Genomic DNA, 14,861 nt, shown 5'->3' with positions numbered 1-14,861 from the left:
GGGTCTATTTTTGAGGGGCAAGGGAATAACGAGTGGAGCTGGCAGCAGGCCTTCAAGGGTTCGCGCAAGGTGGCCGAGAACGGAGAAAAGAAACAGGAAAAGCCATACCTGCAGGAAGTGATGTCGGTACCAATGGTTGAAGCACCGGTCATACTGCTCTTTCAGCCCCGCACATGAAACCATCTGTGTACACCCCCGGCCCCCACCCACAAAGACACACAGATACGCAGGCAATCAGCAGGAGTCTTCAACCGAACAGCAGCACTAGACTGCAGAAAGGGGCGAGTGGCGGCAGCAAGACGCTGTTTGATCGGCGTGGGAATATGCAGAGAGACAACGGGTCTGAAAATCAGGACACTATGGTTCGGATTCGAACGGCTTAGAGAAAGTGCATTCGGGAAAGAGAGGGAGCGGCTTACTGCTTCCCGCATGGCAGCCCCATGTGGGTGCTGCTGCTTTGCGTACTGCGATTCAGCTGAGGAGGCTTGACTGGGAGAGCTGCTGCTGCTGCTGGTACTAGGACTGTTGCCAGACGTGGCCTCTGGCTGGGCACAACGACCCTCTGCCACTGAAGCCATTATGGTCCCTTTCCACCACCCTGCACGCACAAACATGCATGCACACACACACAAACACATATATATGTACTTGTGCCACACAGATTGCACTGAATTTGTGCGCACAACTGCTTCTACGCGGATTTCATGACCCTTCTGCATGTGTGAACCCTGCAGCCGTGGCAATTTGTGCTGCGGTGCGTACTGCTGCTGCTGCGCCAGGAAGCCGCAGCGTATTCCTCGCGGCAGGAAGCTCTGCTCCAATGATTGCTGCGGTCTTATGTGGCCCCTCCTACAGATGATCTGGCGTCTTTTGGGAGCAGGCTTCCTGCAAGAAGATGTCTTTGGGCAACACTGCGCGTCGAGTGGTACTGTACGCCTTACGCGGTATGCAGTAGCAGGGCAGGAAGAGCAGGAACCCGCTGCATCAGAGAAAGCATAGCGGGGAAAGCCTCCGCTGGCACCCACAATTAAAGAAATAGAGGAAAACATCACCGCGCATCACCATTATATGAGTTTCAGCTGCTCCTGGGGCAGCTGCATGCTGCCTTGTCATCCTAAGGGTCTTGTCGATTGCTGCTGCCGCCGCAGCGCAGGCACGAGCAGCAGCGCACGATGCTACGCGTATGCCCCCCTCTTCTGCGCTGCTGCAGCAGCCTTCTTAGAGTCTCTGTCCTTAGAATGGACAAAACTACTGGTGAACTGCGCGTGGTAAATCGTAATCCACAGAAGAGGGTCCCGCATAGAGGAACTGATGCAAGAAACTGCGCGGAGGCTCTGAAGCCGTTTAAACAGGTCTTTTTTGCTACTCTGCGGGCAGCGGCCGCTCCTGCAGCTGCAATATTGCCAAACATCGGGGGTTTCCACTATAGAAGTAAGAGGCGGCGGCGCCAGCACTTCCTGTGTGGGATCTCGCGTTCACTAGCTTAAGGAGCACCGGCAAATCCAGCGGCTGCCGCATTGCTGCCTTGACGCTTAAAGCACCGGCATTTGCAGTAGTAATTCCCCCTATCTATCAAGCCTACGAAAAACAGTCGCAGCTTTCTCAGTCTTTGACCAAGGAGGCACAGAGGCAGCAAGAAAACGCCAGGCCTTTGTAATTTCCACCCAGGGAAGCCTACGCAGCAGAGCAGGCCTGCGATTTCACACATCCGCGACTCAGCAGCAACACCGACAGCACATGGGGGCAAACGAGTTCGGCAACAGCGCCTCTAGCCTTCTCCCTGCCCCTCCCCTCCCTACGCCCGTCTATTCCCTTCTTCCGATCTCTGCAGCCGCGGGAGAACAGTCGCAGGAACTGCCCGAAGGCCGAAGCAGCAACAAATAACAGACACAGCGCCGCCTCCGTTCTGCTCTAGAGGGCATGGAGTTAGACTACGCGGCTGCCGATGAGGCTCTTCCAACGGATGCCTCATCCGCGGGGGGGCTCATCGAAGGCACGAATTCACCTTCAGCAACATCACCAGCTCCCCCCCCAGCACATGATGACCTGTGTTACGTGGCATCCGCCGCAGCCGTCACAACCTCCGCTCAGCAGCACAAGCAGCAGCCGCGACATGACTCCTGTCCGCTGCGGCTGCATGCTCCACGGCCGCGCCTCGGTCACACAATTACCCCTTTTAACCTTCCCATGCCTACGGCAGCTCCACAGACACTGCCGCAGGCGGAGATTTCTCCGCTCAGGCAGCACCAGCAACCGCCTCCACACTCTGCCACATTCCGCAGCAGTAGTCACACCGCTGGCAACGCTGGGGGCACCCGCAACAAGGACGACTCCCTGTGGATGCGTTCTCTTGTGAGGCCAGTTATGGTGGGAGGCTGCTGCGCCTCTGCCGCCGCAGCAGCAACCCAAGCAGCGAACCCCGATGAGCCGCTCCATAGGATCGTGGAAAGTGCGTTGCTGGTGTAGAAAAGGCCTTTCTGCAGACATCCCGTGCTCCCCTTATATCTATCTCTTAAACTCTGGCACTCTATCTATCTGTAACTCTCTCTCTGGCACCCTATCTATCTGTAACTCTCTCTCTGGCACTCTATCTATCTGCAACTCTCTCTCTGGCACCCTATCTATCTGTAACTCTCTCTCTGGCACCCTATCTATCTCTTTCTCTCTCGCTCTCTTTTCTTGCTACCACATTTTTCGCGTGTGTTGCTCTCGTGGCCTCGGCTCAATACCGCCTTTTCTGCTCGCTGAGTGTTTCCCTTGCAGAAGTAACGAAGGCTCCAAAAGACGCTTTCCTAGGATTTACCGCAGCAGAGGCTGCAGCGTCTCTGCGCCAGACACCGTTGCCGCTGCTGCAACAGGCGGTATCGGCAGCAGCAGCTGCAGCGGCAGCAACATCGGGAAGCGGCGCGCAAAGAGTTGCGGGAACGACTCTAGAGAAAGACTGGCTAGAGGCCTACCTAGCGCGTCTTGCTTCTGCTGGATCTCGCAACTGGCTTTGGTGGAGGCTTCCATTTGCGAGCACACCCTGTAGTGTAGACTCCACTGGGGCTGCTGCTGCTGCAGATACACCGGAGCATCGCATTCACCATGCTGCTGCACCTGTTTCCGCTGAGAGGCAGTGCGCAGCCGTTGCCGTCTTTGGAGGCCGCAAGGCAGATGGCACTCTCGCCAACGATGAAGTGAGGATGGCTGCTTCAGCTGTTGCCAATGCTGCTGCTGATGCTACTGCTGGTGCTACTACTGATGCTACTGCTGATGCTACTGGTTCAGCTACTGCGTCTGCTGCGCGCTTGCCTCCTGCTAGGCTTGGACGTATGGTTGCAGCTTTAGCTGACGGCTGCTCCTGTTCTCACCAGCTGTCCTGGTGCTTCTGTGGGGCTGCTCGCGCGCATGCTTGCGCATCATGCTTCATTTTTTATTCAGAAAATACAGGGTGGACGCCTGTTGGCACTCCACTGCCGATTCCTGTGTGTGCCTCTCCCGCTTCTCGCGCAGCTTTACCTTTTGGAGGTGACGCAGCTACTCTCGCTGCACGTGCCGGTGTGCATCCTTGGAGAGCTGCTCTTTCTCGCCCTCTCGACGGCCGCAGCTGAAGCACGAGCAGAAGCGACAATTGGAAGTGGCGAGTGTAAGGCAACAGAGGCTCCCGCTGCAGCCATCACGGTGCCCCTCGATGCTCAAGAAGGTGACGTCGGAGAGCCTGGTTGCAAGGAAAACAGCAGCTGCGTCAGCAGCAGCACTATTACGCCGCCGTTGCTGCGGTGGCGGATGCCGCCGTGCGTTGGCAAGAGGCCCTCACCGAGGATGGGCCATTCTTTGGTGTATGCAGATCCGCATCTCATTCTTCACGGAGGGAAAGACGAGCGGTAATATTTGGCCTCGTGTCGTCTGCTGCCTGTGCTGGTGCATGCGAAGTTTCGCCTATTTGAGTGCCTTTTTTGAGCCTTTTGAATGCGGCCTTGGGCTTGGTTCTAGCTGTGCTGCAAGGCTTGCTGTTTTTTTGCTGCCTTTTTGCTGCCTTCCCAGCAGCCCGTGCGCTTGCACGTGCGTGCGTGTGAGGCCGCTGTTGCAGCGTGTACAGCGTCCCTCTGCTTAGTGCGGCTGCAACAAAAACGGGGGTAACGACTGCTGCTGCCGCTGCTGCTGGTGCTTGTGCGTGTGTGTTCTGGCTTAGGGGTCAACTGCTGAGTGACGTGTGGGTGTTGGATATATTTGACTGGAAATGCGGCTCGCAGTCGGCGGCTCCCGAAGGAAACACGGCGGCCATGGTGGCTAAGGGCACCACGAACACTGCGGCAGCAGTTCAACGGAAGCCTGCAGTCGCCTTGTGCTGGGTTGCCTTAGATTTCAGTGCCTGCTCGCCTCTCAGGCCCCCCGGCCGCTTCTTGCACTCGTGCAGCGTCTTTGTCAAGACGACAAATGATGGGTCGTGCTGCATTGTACGTGCAACATCTGTCCCTGAAGCTCGTTGGCGGGGGTGCTCAGCGAACTCGGGGTGTTTTTTTATTGATAAGGGCGATTTTTGAAAGGCGCACAAAGACGTGTGCCTTTTCAAAATCGGGCACGGCTGGCTGGACACAGACGGGTTCCCGTGTGCGTACAGCAAGCCTTGTTTCAGCTGCTTGCCCGACGTGCAGACTTTTTTTTGCTGTCTGGAACGGTTCAGGTGATTGCGGGGGGCTGGACGTCTGTGGTACTGCCAAGAGCGCGTCACTACGCCCTTCAAAGAGATGCAGAGGGTCACTGGAGGCATGTAAGTCTTGTGCCCAGCTGCAACGCATGCAGCAGCCCCACAGGCCATATCAACAGACGTCCCATGCGCGTGCAGCAGCAGTCTTGGTGCTAGCAGCTCTAGCGGGCGGCGTCGTATGCCTGTCAGCAGACGAAATGGTGCGCGAAATATGCTCGTGCCATTGCTGAATCTTTCTTTCTTTGCCTTTCTCTCAGTCGCTCCTCCCTGTGCGGGTTGCCAACGCAGCAGATCAGCGCTTCATGCACGGTAAGCCGCGCGGCTCAATTTGTCTCCCCGACAGCTTTGTTGCTCCTTTGCAGCTGTACTGGAGTTCGACTTGTGTTGGCGTGCTGCTCTGCCCGATATCCTGCTGCAGCGTCCGTGTGCGCCGGATCAACACTGCTGCTCTCCGGAGGCCTCCGTGTTCGCTCTTCGATGCCACCGTACGCAGAGACCGACTTGTTATCCTTCTCTTCGTGGCATCTTGGGTGCTTTCTGTTGCGTTCCCTTATTATTTCCTCATCTCGCAACTTTTTTTCTGGCGTCGCCTTTGCTGCTCCCTCTATTCCCGGGCTTTTTTGCTGCTTGCCCCTCCTGCCGTATGGCGTTTTCTGGTGGGCACGCCCTCTTTCCAAGCGCTGTTGAAGTCTCTGCTTGCTTCCGCTTCAATGGCTTTTGCCGGCTTTCACACACTGCTTCCCAGCGTAAAGACTGCGGATGGAGCAGGAGGGTGGTGGTAATCGCCTCCTGCGCGCACCCTGCATACTGTGTCACGGCCCCTGTTAGGTCGTGCCGTGCGGCTTGCTGCCGCTGCGTTTGTCAGTCTCTTCACGTAGTTGCGCTGTGCTGCTGCAGCTTGGCTGTCTCTTCACCAATCGTTTCTCACGATGCTCTAACCCACCGCAGCGCTTGCTTCCCGCACGTCCCCATGCCTGCCGTACGACGCGGACGGCATGTGCTGCCGGTCTTCGCTGCTGTATCATCTGCTGCTTTTTGTTTTGCGCTGCGCGGTTGCTTTTTTCGCTTCGGAGATGCGCAAGTCTGCTGCGGGCACGGTAATGCTTTGTGGGAGGAGGGCATGGGTTCTGCGTTTTTCCCCCGTTTGTTGTTTCTTTTGCCGCAGCTGGTAGGCCACCAGGCATGGCAGGTCGGCGGACGGATCTTCTGCTTTGGCGGCCTTAAAGTTAATGACGATTGCGGCCCTTTGAACCCTGTCTCAGCGTGTGACGTTGTCTCCTTTGATGCATGCAGTACGCAGCTTGTCGCCGGGGACCCCTGAGCGCTAGCACAACGGCTTCGGGGGGGCAGTGCTCTGCTTCTGCGGCTCTAGGCTGCGGAACCCTTCCCCTCCCTTTATGAAGGGGCATATCCATCATGTATAGGACAGCGGTGCAGGCAGATGCAGAGAATTTCGGGGTTCGGGAGGCAATGAGAGCGCCTAGATCTTTAAAAGTGTCTTGCAGGGCGGCTTTTAGGGTGGGTGCTTTTAGGCATCCGATTTCTGCGTGCGGTTGTTGTGCGGCCTTGTGCGCAGAGCTTCTTCCAACTTCTTCTGCTGAGCACCTGATGGCGGATCGGCATCGAATGCATCTCCAGCTGCAGCGTCGTGCAGCTGCACTCAACAAGCGGCCTTTACCTGACGGCACTTCGGAGGAGGATGCCGAATCTGACCACTCGAACTGCTGGAATACAGATGGGAGCAGTAGCGGGAGTAGCAAGAGTAACAGCAACAGCCCTAAGATGTGCGCATCGACATCGCAGACAACTTCTGCCGGTGGCTGCTTGTCAGAAGCTGGTACAGCGGCAGGACCGGCAGCAGCAGCAGCAGCATCCGACCCCCCCGCAGCCAGGAGCCTTGACACCTCATATGTACGTCGGCCTGAAGGCGGCGAGGTGTTCACGTCATGGGGCAGCAGCAAGAAGCCTTGTTCAAAGCCTTGGAGTTCTATCGGCTGCTTCTTGCCAGGCAGCAGGCCAGTCGCAGCAGCAGCGTCTAGCGCTGCTCTCTCCGATGGTGGTGGTGGTGCAGCAGCAGCAGCAGTAACGCCTGAGGAGGCCCGGTCCTCGCCTTTGCAAGGCTATGCCGATGGACGCTTGCTCTCGGATGCTTCTCACACAAGCATTGCAACGGCGCCAGCACCAGCACAAACGGATGTTGTTGCTACTCGAGCTCTGCAGGAAGTCCAGTCAGCGGTGGTGACTCCGCGTCGCAACCGTCGGTTGGCTGCTCTGCAAGCCATTGAATCCTTTAAGCTTCTGCCGGCTGCACCAGTTGCCTCTGTGGCAGGGCCTGTTGCTGCTGGGAGGAGTGGTGCCTTTCACCCCGCAGCAGCAGGCCCCGCCGCAGAGGCAACTGGTGCACCTCATGGTGGTAGTTACCCTGCGTAGCGCACTTTCGCTCGCAGTGGACAAACCGAATAAGCCACCTTAAGGGGCCTTACGAAAATCCCCTTTTCTTTGCTGGGTGGTAGTGCCTCCTGCAAACGCGCTCAATGATTTCGGAGGGGCAGCCGGCGCAGCAGTCTTTTTCGTGGCGGCTTATTTGCACGCAAGAGGCTGTGTTTTCTTGACCGAGCCTATATGCACTCTGCGCATGGCCCCCTCCCGGGGCTTGCTTCTGAGCCGACTGAGGCAATGCCTGCGACAGGGCTTAACCAGGAAGTCTGGTGCGTGTTGTGTTTTATAAAGAGCTGCCCGATGGCAAAGGGGTCGGGCACGTCCTATTGTGGGAGACCCGGAGCTTTGGCACCATATTTGTTTGGTTTGACGAACCTTCTTTTTTTCGCAACTGCACGGTGGGCGGATCGCCACTACTATTTGGCATACACTCGCCTATGGCGCTGGCCAGATACTGTGTACACCCCGCCGTTGGGGCGACTGGCAGGCAGCGCAGCTCGAGGTACACTGTTGCCCTAGGCTGCTGAATCGCTGATAGGAAGCAGACCGGTTCTTGTGAGTAAGACGTAAATAAGCGAGTTCTCTTCCCCCTCCCCCTCTCTCAATACCCACGTGGAGCCCAGTGGCTGATGTAAAAAGCGCTTTCTGCGGCATCTTTTCGACCGAATCTAGGCCTCCTCTGCAGTCCTCTACATACGCACTTGTAGATGGCTAGTGCCGCTGACTGTGTGGAATGCACGATAGGAAAGGCGTGAAAGCTGGCTGGACACTGGGCAGTTTTATGCGCATGAGCGCCCGTCGGACGGGTGAGGCCCCGACGGAGCCAACGATGGAAGGCAGCCCGCAAAGCTCAGCGATACAGGGGCACGAAGCAGCACCAGCATTCGGAGTCAAGCGCCATCCGCATGCGGGCACAGGAAGGGGATGTCACTGCGCTAGGCGAGTCCTTGCAAAAGCTGCTTCGGTTCGGTATTGCCACTGATGGGAGCTTACGCGGTACGGGGGCCTCTTGTTGTCTTGTAGCGTGTCCTGCCACTACCACTAAGGACATTTCGCATGACGTGAATGCGTGCAATAATTCACGAAATACGTCCATGCATGCACGCACCCACGATTTTCCCAGCGGCACTGCTTCCCCGCCAGCCAAACCCCGGGAAGAAAACACTAGGGCCCTCCATCCGTGTGAATTTGTTGGGGCGCGCGGCGATACATACGCAAAGTTGCATCTACACCAAAAGCCTTCCGCGCCCTGTCACCGTCCACAAGCCACTACACGTGAACGCGAGAGCATGTACACCCTGTTGGCATGAAAACATCAGATCATACGTCGAAAGAAGAGCCGATTTGCCGAGATTCGCGAAGGCGATGCCCGGCAAGAGGCAGCCGCGGCTAAAGCTGCCAAGCCCATTCTATTTGCCGCCTCTATGCTCGCAAGCATTTTGTGAGCAAGGCCTAGGGCCGCGTAGGAGGGCTGTTGCTGCGACCCTAGAGATAGCAAAGCCCCCTACAACAGTGAGCCTTTGAGCTACTTGTCTTTGCGAGAGAATGGAAGCGCGCGTGCAAAATTACACGCATGCACGCATAACATAGATTGTATGAATATGTCTTGGCGCTTGCGTGCATGCATTTGCGTCTAGTGCATGTCTACATGCATGCAGGCAAGCAAGCGCCAACACATATGCATACACACTCTATAAGCTCTTGTCGTCTTGAATGCGTGGGTTGGACGTGTTGCACACACACGATGCTTCCCTCTAAGTGGCTAAACAGAGTACATGGCGCTCCGCCTCTCTCTTTCTCTTTCTCTCTCTTTCTGTATACATATATATATTTATATACTACATATACAAGAAGGTAGGCTGCAGATGCGTGTGGGGTGTGTGTATGAAGGTCCGTTTCCACATCTCGCTATCCCTCAGAGGCTGCACGTGCAAAAAGATGCGTGCAAGGGCCTTTAACTTGACCCGAACGCAAAATTGATTCTACATGGATGTATCCACACAATTAGCCCTCCAATGAGTCGCATAAGGAGCCGCATATATCTCTGAGGCGTGTCTTTTCAGTTTTCCTTTTTTTCTGTGGGGTCCTGAGCCAACGGCTTCGCAGAGCTCTCCGTGTTCTCGCCCTCCTCCTTGTACGCCAGGCTGCAGACGAGCACACACAAATCGCAGATGCACCAACAAGTCGATCCAACATAAAAGCACTAAGCCAGAGGGCAAGTGCCTCTGCTGAGCGCTTGGCTGGCGCGGACTTTTGTCGGTGCAAGCGGCATCATCAGCAGCCGCCAGGCACCGCCAGTAAAAACGCAGCCCCCGCAGAGATCTTCAGACACAGTAAACGCAAGTTCCCTTTCCCCCGCTTCCTTCCCCAGCGCAAGAAGCAGCCAAGACGCGAAGTGACTCACACTTCCTTGACTTTTCCGTTAAGGGCAGCGGCTCCGAAAAGGCTGAAGAGACAGTACGGCACGAGGTAAAGGAGGGCAGGCTGAGGATGCTGAGCGGCAAGCATCACGATTCCGGTGGTCAGCAACCCCAATTCGTAGAAGCACAGCACCACACAAAAGTAGAACTTGGCAAAGCGCTGCAGAGAACGGGACGCAGCAGCAGCAGCAAAACCACACAACACGTGCAAAATACATACCGCGTAAGGGCAGGGTATTTAGACGGCAAGGAGGAACAAGCGGCTTGTGCGAACAGATCTAAGCTGCTGAATAAAGGCCAACAACACTAGAACAGGCAGACAGAAGGATCATGCGCATATGCGGGTGTATTATGCGCATGATCCTTCTGCCTGCCTGCTCACTGACCCCCCTCCCCGTCCCCCCTTGTCCCCCTTCCAAACAAAAGGGAGGCGCAAAATTCTTGTGTGTAGACTGCAAGCAAGAACAGAGGGGCATGACCACAGGAGACAGAGGTAGAATTTAGCCATGCATCGCACCTGGTGGATGTCCACTGCATGCGATTCTGTGGCTGCATTTTGTTGTTGATGATGCAAATAATTGTCGAAACGAAGGCACATGGCTATCAGGACCCCTGGAATGACGATGTCACCGAGGCCTAGGATGCTGTACTGGAGAGGCGACAGCTGCACTGGGAAAATAAGTTTGGCAGGACCTTCAAATGCCTGCATATACAGCCGAGCCGACAGCACTCCTGAGAGATGTGTGACGCAGGCAGCTGGGCAAAGAAGGCGGCGGCATCAGAATGAAGCGCCACGAGGGAGAGGCAGAAAAACGGAGGTCAAAAGAAACAGAGGAACCTGAGAAGGCTATGTGAGATTCCGAGTTCCGCCTAAAGAAAAGAGAGCTTCTTTAAAGTGTTTCAACCCGAAGAGCCGAGCACGCAAAAAGGCGACAACACACGTCATCTCGACATGAGTCCGCATTGCAGGTGGCAGTTGACAGCGCGCAGCAACGCCATAAGGGCAATATGGAGGCAGAAGAGGGGCAGACACGCAACTAACACTACCTCTGTCTGAAGAGCGGTGCAAGGGAGAAGGCGAGAGAAGACTCCGTGGACGAGCTGTCCACGACACTTATCCGAAAAAAGACAGAACAGAAGTAGCCCGACCTATAGACGGCCAAAAGGGGGTCACAAGCACATGCATTTAAATCACTTTACCTTGGCAACAGACACCATCACTTCAGTCCCGAACACCCAAAAGACGTCGTAGACGAAGAGGCCGCAAAGCAGGATGCTCGCAACTCCAAAGCTCCCTACGCTGACTATGGCGATTGCCTGCGCAAGATAGCGACACACATAGAAAAACGCAGCAGCAGCTACAAACAGCAGCGCTCAAGAGAGCCGTGAAACGTGATCCGTGCTACTTTCCAGAAAGGGCTCAAAAAAGGCGCAGTAGGGCAGCAGTACGTGATGGTTGCTGCTATGGGTAAGGAAGGACAAAGCCAAGAAAAGATTCGAAGAAGCCGCAAATGACGCATTGAGGAAAGCGAGGCCTCAAAACATATAGGAATGTTGAGGCCCATGTATATATATATAGATACATATATATACATGTATATATATATATATATGCATACATACATACATATATGTCTATATTCATATACATACGCATATATACATATCTGTATAGATATATATATGCATCACATACAGAGATAGAGAGAGCCCATAAGGAACGGAGAAAAAAGGCCGAAGCAGGAGGCATACCTGGATGCAGAAGGCAATGGCGAGGATGTTATGAAGAGCCCAATGCTTTGTGACAAGCCATAAGCCGCAAATTCCCAAAGCCGCCAAATGCGAGAGTACCCACAGCGGGCTAAAGCGCCAAGTCAAGTCTGCCGCCCCCCTCTGTTCATGAGGCTCCTCCATGGCCTCCTCTTTCTCCTTTGTTTTCTTGTCCTCGCCTTTTCCCTTTTCCTCCTTGGCCTCCTCTCCCTCCTGCTGTTGCGGCTGCTCAGACTTTGCGGACGCCCCTGCCAACCACTGGCGGATCCAGAGGAGGCGATTTGGCAGGTGTACAACAAACCAGCTATCGTCGTGGAAAGATGGAGAGCACAAGGGCCGCTGAAGGCAGGCAGGCAGGGGGGCAAGAGGCAGGGAGGAGGTAAGAGGCAATCGCAAAAGCTGGCAGTAAGACGCGACTCCAGTGGCGAAACTCAGCAGCCTCGCATCAGAACCCCACAGGAAAAAGGAGCAAACCAACTAGAGGCTTCGTCATGGCAGAGTGATGCGGCTTAGCAAGGCATGGAGGCAACGCGTTATCAAGCAAGAGGGAAACGGCCTACGACCAGAGGGGTCCATATATGCATATATATATGATATATTATATGCAAATATGAATTATATATATTGCGACGAAAGAGACGCAAAGGCGGTAGAGTACACGCATCGCACAGAGATAAGGGGAGACAACTGAGGAGGGGATTCTGGCACGAGCCAGAATGACAGATAGAGATGAATAGATAGACCTAGACAAGAAGGAACGAGTTTCTCCCTCCTCCTCCACAGTCTGTCTGTCTGTCCTTGCTTACCGCCACAGCAAAGATGGTTTCTCCTAAGGCAACGAGGCCGACGCCAGACAAATATAGTGTGAGAAGCATATTTACCCAAACCGCCCCCAAAAACTTGTAGGCGAGGTAGCTGCGAACGCAAAGAAGATTCCAAAAAAACACTTACACACACGGACACGTAAACATCCACATGTATACACCCAGAGAGACTAGATACATCATACATATACACACGCTTACATACATACACACACACATACACACACGACTAGAGCCCCAGAAGGTATGTGTATGTGCATGTGCATTTGCAAACATTTGTAGGTTTACGAATATGTGAATACGGGACAGGACCATGTACACCGCAAGCTGCCTCCCCATGGTAATACACCCGAGCGCCCCTAGTCGTCAGGTATCCAGCAACGTGGCAGTTCTGCGGCAACGGCCGGCTGCATTCGCGTGGATCTAAATGCAATGCAGGAAGGAGGTTGTTGCGCTCTTAATGAGACGCAAATTACCCCATGGTGTCCATGTGAACGCGTACAGGCTGAAGAGGGCTATAGAGCCAAAAACCGGGAAAAGCATCGCATCAGTCCTGTCCATGGACTCGCCCCTGTTGACCTTTTCCCCTGTGATTGCGTCGACCTCATTTTGTTTCAGAGACAAGTGACTACCCACGTATATTATGGGAGCTGTGTACAACCCCATCTGCAGCAGCACTGGTAGAGGTGACACCCAAGAAGCGGCCATGACGACCGCCAGACACGCGAAACAGCCATAGAAGAGTGCTAGGGAAACTTGGCACTTGCTGCTTGTGCTGATGCAGTCTAAGGTGGGACTGCCGCCTGCCTCTGCAGGGGCTGCAAAACCAGCAGCCGTGTCTCCCGTTGCAGACGAAGACATCTCGAGGTCTTTGTGTTGCTTCCGATTAAACAATACACCACAGACACGAATACAAAATTTGAAACAGTCACGGGCAGGGAGCGGGAGAGAAAGAAAAAAACCCACCGCTGCAAGAGCTGCGAGAGAAAGCGGCTGGGCGCATACATCCACGGGGGCCCCTGCGGCTGCCCCAATGTGGGGGCCCCTCTAAGCAGGTGTTGTTTTTGCTCTTGGCTGCTCCATCTGCGAGTCTTGCCTAGGAAGAAGCTGTGTATACCCTACCGCACCGATAATTTTTTCGTGCCTTGCCTTCGCTTCTGCTGCTGCTGCTGCATTTGCGGCTACTACTTTTGCTGCTGTCTTCACGAAAGATCCCGGGTGTTCAAAGAAATTCTATGAAGAGGACCGCTAAAAAGGCATTTCGGAAGCCATTTATCCTGCCATTCCCGGGGTAACTCTCAGTTTTCATTCCAGGGTGTCGCCCGTAACGCCTACATGGGGCCCCCCTAGGGCACGAGAGCTTAGTCTGGAATTCGCGCATTAGGGGCGGACTAGATACACTTGCGTAGATCTTAAGAAAGGTAAGTACGGCGTGTATGCTATGGCCGCTCTTGTATACCAATGGCTGAAAGGTAGCATAAAGTAATTCCTTGCCATACACTGGTGATGCACCGCTTCTTCAGAGGTCTCAGTAGTGAGACATTTAACTCTAGACCCATTCGAAACTTGACAGAAATTTGTTTAGTATCCTTTCAAAAAATCTCCCTGTGCCTCGTAGTCAATGCGCGGAGTTCAATATGAGATGTACAGCCCCATCCAAGCTTTTCGTAGGAACGAACTTGCTTGTGTTATAGCGGGCTAGCCTACGATGTGGTCTGCAGGGTCGTTCAGCTTACTTTTGCAATGTACTATTAGACGCGATGTTATGTGCATGTGCATTAGATGATTTGTGCAACTGGCTGTAAATTGCTGGAGTGCTTTGAGGGCGCAGCTGCGCCCACCCTACTTGTTGCTCTTTAAAAACGTCAGGAACTCTGAAAGGTGGGGGCAAGTGAAGGCGAGAGTTCGCTTGAGAAACAGTCAGTAACTTTCTACTTAATTTGCACTGGGTCTGCAGTTAGGCCTGTAGCGTCGGAGAGGTCGGAGGGAGCGTTTTGAATGGGGTGAGATCCCAGCGGCCTAAGAATCGTAGAGCAGTGGTGAAGGCCTTGAAGCGCAGTCTCGTCCACTTCACGGCATGAATACTAACAAACTTCATGTTCTACAGAGAGCCGCATCAGAGAACGCAATTGACGGAGTTCTGCGGGAAGGTGAAAGCTCTCGGGATGCATAAGCATCAAGATATATGATGTTGCACAGCGGATTACAGTATGTAACCACCACCAGCTATTAGCCTTCATACGGAATCTGGAAAAGTGAACACACCTGCTTTACACCACGGTGGGTACCACTTACACAGAGCCCCAGGTTCCGCAGTACTTATTGGGATTAAGATGAACAAGGATTTTTTGCATTCCAGCACAAGATGGCCTGACTTCCTCGTGAATCTCCAAAGACGCACGCAACAACTACACAACGGGCACCAGAGACGTGATTGCCAAGGCATTTTAAGGATGCCCTGTAGTTCAACCAGTCAAACAGTAGGAAAGTACCGCAACCGGTATAGAGCTCACGTGGGTTTGCTGCACGCCCATGCAACATATTAGAAGGAACCTGCCCTGCATAAAAATGGCCCTCACGCCCTTGTGGTAATGGAGGGTGGTATCGGTGCCGGCAGCGTTTTCCATAATTTTTGGAAGCGCTTAGTAAGCAGCGCAGGCCAACACATTGCATACAGTAGCCGCGAAGACTCAGGGGAGACAGCACAAGTGCAAGCCC

General features: G+C 54.3%; 2 protein-coding genes across 2 annotated transcripts; one reads left to right on the top strand and one right to left on the bottom strand.

The window, feature by feature from the left end:
• Positions 1 to 1,920: 1,920 nt before the first annotated feature.
• LOC34620213 lies at positions 1,921 to 7,120 on the top strand. Its single transcript, XM_026335538.1, has 11 exons — positions 1,921 to 2,449; positions 2,764 to 3,179; positions 3,496 to 3,866; positions 4,175 to 4,439; positions 4,667 to 4,753; positions 4,948 to 4,999; positions 5,109 to 5,175; positions 5,588 to 5,669; positions 5,856 to 5,982; positions 6,267 to 6,674; positions 6,810 to 7,120. The coding sequence occupies exons 1-11, from the start codon at positions 1,921 to 1,923 to the stop codon at positions 7,118 to 7,120; spliced, it is 2,715 nt and encodes a 904-aa protein (XP_026191323.1).
• Positions 7,121 to 9,188: 2,068 nt separating this feature from the next.
• Positions 9,189 to 13,004, bottom strand: LOC34620212 (signal peptide peptidase). Its single transcript, XM_026335537.1, has 7 exons — positions 12,646 to 13,004; positions 12,126 to 12,234; positions 11,302 to 11,658; positions 10,750 to 10,866; positions 10,067 to 10,252; positions 9,534 to 9,709; positions 9,189 to 9,273 (listed from the first exon to the last, which is right to left on the bottom strand). The coding sequence occupies exons 1-7, from the start codon at positions 13,002 to 13,004 to the stop codon at positions 9,189 to 9,191; spliced, it is 1,389 nt and encodes a 462-aa protein (XP_026191322.1).
• Positions 13,005 to 14,861: the final 1,857 nt, after the last annotated feature.

The sequence above is a fragment of the Cyclospora cayetanensis genome, unplaced genomic scaffold, assembly GCF_002999335.1.
Source record: "Cyclospora cayetanensis isolate NF1_C8 unplaced genomic scaffold, CcayRef3 CcayRef3_contig_71, whole genome shotgun sequence".
NCBI classification, from domain to species: Eukaryota; Apicomplexa; class Conoidasida; order Eucoccidiorida; family Eimeriidae; genus Cyclospora; species Cyclospora cayetanensis.
This window is presented reverse-complemented; position numbering and strand designations above follow the sequence as displayed.